The sequence below is a fragment of the Orycteropus afer genome, unplaced genomic scaffold (genome assembly GCF_000298275.1).
Source record: "Orycteropus afer afer isolate SDZICR_OR568_19922 unplaced genomic scaffold, OryAfe1.0 scaffold00701, whole genome shotgun sequence".
Lineage (NCBI taxonomy): Eukaryota > Metazoa > Chordata > Mammalia > Tubulidentata > Orycteropodidae > Orycteropus > Orycteropus afer.
In genome coordinates, this window is record NW_006922288.1 from 1,050,634 (window position 1) to 1,055,707 (window position 5,074).

The window sequence follows — 5,074 nt, forward strand, 5'->3', positions numbered from 1 at the left end:
TTACTGAAGGGACAAATTTTTGTTATTTCCATCTCACAAAGCCCAATGCACTGATTTCTCTCTTTGCATAAATATTTATCGCTTTATTCCTCTTGAGATTCTGTTTTGATGTTGCAAATAATAAGAAAATGTATAGGAAATGAAGATTCAAAGAGAATGTTAAGAAAGATACCAGAAAATGCTCCAGCAAATTAGATTTGGTTGATGAATCTGATAATAACATATAACTATTTATTTTTCAAAAGTGTTTCACTCTTTGTTTCAATGAAATTTCCATTAAAGAAGATGCTAATTGAAATGGCAATAACACAACACAGTTTGTCCCTTGGCTTCAGAAGTATGTGGGCTCTTCCTATGACATTAGTTCTTGACAGGAAGGATTTTAAGGATCATCCTCTCCAAAGAGTTAATCCATTTTTCAGTTACCAATACTATATCTCTTCAGCAGGGCCATTCCATCTGCTAATATAAGGCAGTGAATTATATAGAAATGCAACACATCCAATTGTAAGATGTGTAGTCAACAGCTGATTCCTAGTTTTCTGTTGTTGACTTAAAACCCAGCAAATTGGTCATTGCTGGAAATGGCAATTGGTTTTCTTTTTTGGTGATGCAAATGTAACAATTTTTCTGGGACAGAACAAATAATTTTAACATATTTGACTCCACTATAGGTACTGCTTCTCTAGTGTAGACTGTAATCTACATGTTTAGATCCCAAACATCTAGGGCAGAGCACATAATACACAGCAGGTACTTAACAAATAATTGTGTTAAGAAGTAATGATGAATAAATTAATGGAAATTTAGTTTAAAATTTTTCTATTGCATTTTTCATATCCTCTTTGCTTCCAGCTATCACTACAAATGTTATCTTCAGAATGATTATTGGAAACATAACGACAATGAGTGGATTTCTCTTCATAGGGTTTTCTGACATTCGTGAACTCCAGATTTTACATGCTTTTCTGTTCTTGGTGATGTACCTATTATCCCTGGCAGGTAACCTCATCATTTTCATCATTACCACATTCGACCAGCGTCTCCAATCCCCAATGTATTACTTCTTAAAGCACCTTTCCCTGCTAGATCTCTCCTTCATTTCAGTTATGGTCCCCCAGTCTGTTAACAATGCTCTGACAGATGATGGCTACATTTCTCATGCTCAGTGCATACTTCAAGTTTTCTTCTTCACATCTTTTGCTTGGGCTGAAATGGCCATTCTCACAGTGATGTCTTATGACCGCTATGCAGCCATCTGCTTCCCACTGCACTATGAGGTCATCATGCATCCTTGTAAGTGTAAGTGGGCTGTGACAGCTGTATGGCTAAGTGCAAGTATCTCTGGAATCTTGTTCACAATAGCCACATTCTCTGTCACATTCTGTAGAACCACAGTAATCCACCAGTTCTTTTGTGATGTCCCTCAGTTGATAAAGCTCTCCTGCTCCAATGACTATCTTAGAGTGGTTGGAGTGGCTGCTTTCATGTCTCTGATGGCATTCATCTGCTTCACCTCCATTGTCCTCTCCTACATCCACATCTTCTCCACAGTTCTTAGAATACCATCAGCAGGGGGCCGAGCCAAAACCTTCTCCACCTGCCTGCCCCATCTCTTTGTTGTCTCGTTTTTTGTCTCCACGGCTATCTTTGAGTTTCTCAAACCAACTTCTGATTCTCCAACTGTTTTTGACCTTATGATTTCTGTGTTTTATACAGTAATACCCCCAACTCTTAACCCTATTATCTAAAGTCTCAGAAATGAGGTCATGAAAGAAGCTTTCAGAAATTTAGTGTTGGGTGGAAAACTCACCAGGAAATGAACACTTTTATCCTGTTGTTGATGGCTGGACACTATTATATACAAAGAACATGTTCAATATGTAGTGTTAAGAGAAAGCAATACCTTTTTTTTCCTGTAGATTAATCATGAATACAAACATTGTCAGTAGGGAATTCTTACATCTTTTTAGTAATTAAAGCCATTCTTTCAAATTGAAGGAAAATAAACACTGAGCAATAGAAAACTGGCAAGACTTTACCTTATCAAAGGCAGAAAACTTAAGAGACCAGGAAAAACAAGGTGATTCCATTGAATTCCACCTCTCCCAAGTTTCACTGTACATTTAACACTCACCTATTATATACATAAAAGCTCTGGTGATATAGTGCCTAAGACATTTGAATGCTAACCACGAGGCTGGTGGTTCAAACCTACCAACAAATCCTTGGAAGGAAGACTGGGCAATCTACTTCTGTAGATTGGAAACTCAACGAAGAGTTGCTATGAGTCAGAATCATCTCGATGGCAGTGAGTTTGGCTTTTTGGTTTCATTATATACATATAGATTATTTCCAATTTTAAAATCTTATTAATAATGCTGAAAATTGAAGTTCTTCTCTTCATACTTGCAAATAAATTTGTTGAATCAAAGTGAATAATAAGTTCAAGTCTCTTGAATACTTAAGACCATACTCCTTTCCAACATTAAAATGTTTTATATCACCTTTACCCTAGGGTCTTATCAGTTCACATGCATGAGTCATATGACTTTATTAATTTACAAAAGCAATATTTAGAGAGAATCTCTTAAGTGATTGAAATAAGGCCAGGTGCCTGGAATGCAAAAAGGTACTTTAGAGATTTTTTAATTATTCAATTTTTACAGAGGCTTAATTTTACTTTTTACAATTTTATAAATTTTGTGACAGTTCCAAAAGTGAAATGTGATTAAAATATGTCTCTATTTTTCATGTTATCCATTTTAATTTTACACATTTTTATGTTTTAACACTTTCATAAAAAGCTTTGTAATGATTGAAATTCTGTGTTTTAAGAGGTAAAAAACATTTTTAAAAATCCTCCTGAATTTTGTTTTAGGCTGCTTTTTTTCTGTGCAAACCCTATATCTCATAAGTTGAATATGTATTTTCTTAAATGTTGTGACAATAAAGCTTAATGAGTTTAGGCTACCAAATCACAGTTTTAAGTTTGATGTTAAGATCTATCTCCTCTTCAATTATTGGACTGTTCAATCCGCCTCCAGTAATGTATAAACCACATTATTTTAAATTGTATACTATTTAAATTCTTTGGAACAACTTCTGAAATAATTATTTCATTTAATTATTATTTCAGTGATTAAGATATAGATCATGTTATTCTTACTAGGTGCCATTGATCAGTTCTGAATGAAAGCGACCTTAGGTACAACAGAACAAAACAGTGTTTGGTCCTGAGCTGTCCTCACTATCCTTGCTATGCTTCCAACCACTGTGGCAGCCACTGTGTCAATGCATCTTGTTGAGGGCCTTCCTCTTTTTCCCTGACCCTCTACTTTAAAGGATGATATCCTTCTCCAGGGATTGGTCGCCTCTGACAACATGACAAAAGTAGGTGAGATAAAGTCTGGCCATTTTTGCTTTAAAGGGGCATTCTGCCTGCATTTCTTCTGGCAGTCATGATTTTTGTTATTCTTCACTTAGGCCACAATTCAAAGGCAGCAACTCAGTCTTCTTTGTTCATTGTCGAGCTTTCATATGTATCTGAGGCAATTAAAAATATCATGGCTTGGGTCACGGTCACCTTAATCTTCAAAGTGAAGTATTTGCTTCTTAACACTTCAAAGAGGTCTTTTATAGAAGATATGCCCAGTGCAATATGACATTTGATTTTGCTGCCATGGCTGTAGATTATGGATCCAAGTAAAATGAAATCCCTGACTACTTCAATCTTCTCTCCATTCATTGTGATCTTGCTTATAGGTCCAGTGGTGAGGATTTTTGTTCTTTTTATGTTGAGGTATGATCCATACTGAAGACTGTAGTCTTTGATCTTCATCAGGAAATGCTTCAAGTCATCTTCACTTTCAACAAACATGATTCTGTTATCTGTAGTGTGCAAGATGTTAGTGAGTCTCCCACAAATCCTGGTGCCACGTTTTTCATATAGTCCAGCTTCTCAGATTGAATAAATATTTGAAAGGATACAACCTTGACACATACCTTTCCTGAGTTTAGACCATACAGCATTCCCTTAGTCTGTTTGAATGACAGCCTTTTGATCTATGTACAGGTTCCTCATGAGTACAATGAAATGTTTTGGAATTTCCATTCTTTGGTTGATGCTGCTGTTGATTATTCTCCCTCCTAATGAAGTTAGAGGACCTTTGATGCCACTACAGTCATGTACCACATAACATTGATTCAGGCAACATCTGACTGTATATACATCAGTGGTCTAGTGTACACTTTCAAGGGGATGCCTACAACATGACTCAGAAGCAAGCCTGCTCTACTGCCTACCTCTTCATGGGAATAGGTACTCCTGCTGCTAAGAGGAATGGACACCCTGTCCTGCCCCCTATTGCCCATGGTTAGCAAGCATCAAGGAGCATGGCTGAGGTGGGGACCCTGGGTCACTGAGACTACTTCCCAGCTGCCTGTGTCTGTGCCTGAAGCCTTTCTGCTGAGATCTCCATGGGACTGAGGGGCTTCTCCAGGATCTGGCCAAGATCTCGAATGAGGTGTTGGCAGTGGGGGCTGCCTCTGGGCCTGTGTACCCTGGAACCCCATACACGCAAATGTTTTCACAACATCCAAATCATAAAATATCTGATTTCACAGAATGTATCAAAGAAGTTAAGTGATACATGAATGCATTTACAGAGTAAATATTAATTATTTGAAAAGCATAAAACATTGTTCAGAACAATTACAGTAGACTTCCCTAAATTGAAGTCTATGACATGTTCATAAGTTAGACATTTCAATTCTAAGATGTCAGTTTTCCCAAACTGATCGGTACATTCAACATAATATCCATTTGAGTACTCTTGGGTTTTCTTTTTGTGAAAAGTAACAAAATGATTCTGTGATTAATATGGAAATAAAACTCAAACCAACTCACTGCTGTCCAGTCAGATCTGACCCATAGTGACCCCTCCTTGGGTTTCTGAGCCAGTATCTCTACGGAAGTAAATTGCTCAGTCTTCCTTCAGCAGAGAGGCTGATGGGTTTGAAACACCAACTTTCTGGTTAGCAGTTAAATGTCTTAGGCACTATACCACTAGAG

General features: G+C 37.1%; 1 protein-coding gene across 1 annotated transcript; it reads left to right on the forward strand.

The window, feature by feature from the left end:
* The first annotated feature begins 881 nt into the window (after positions 1–881).
* On the forward strand, positions 882–1,751 carry LOC103211178 (olfactory receptor 14J1-like). The gene has a single exon (XM_007957091.2). It carries the CDS (start codon positions 882–884, stop codon positions 1,749–1,751), a length of 870 nt encoding a protein of 289 aa, XP_007955282.2.
* Positions 1,752–5,074: the final 3,323 nt, after the last annotated feature.

What these genes read in the sequence shown, in the direction of transcription:
- LOC103211178 (XM_007957091.2), top strand. Translation starts at nt 882, where the DNA reads ATGATTATTGGAAACATAACGACAATGAGTGGATTTCTCTTCATAGGG.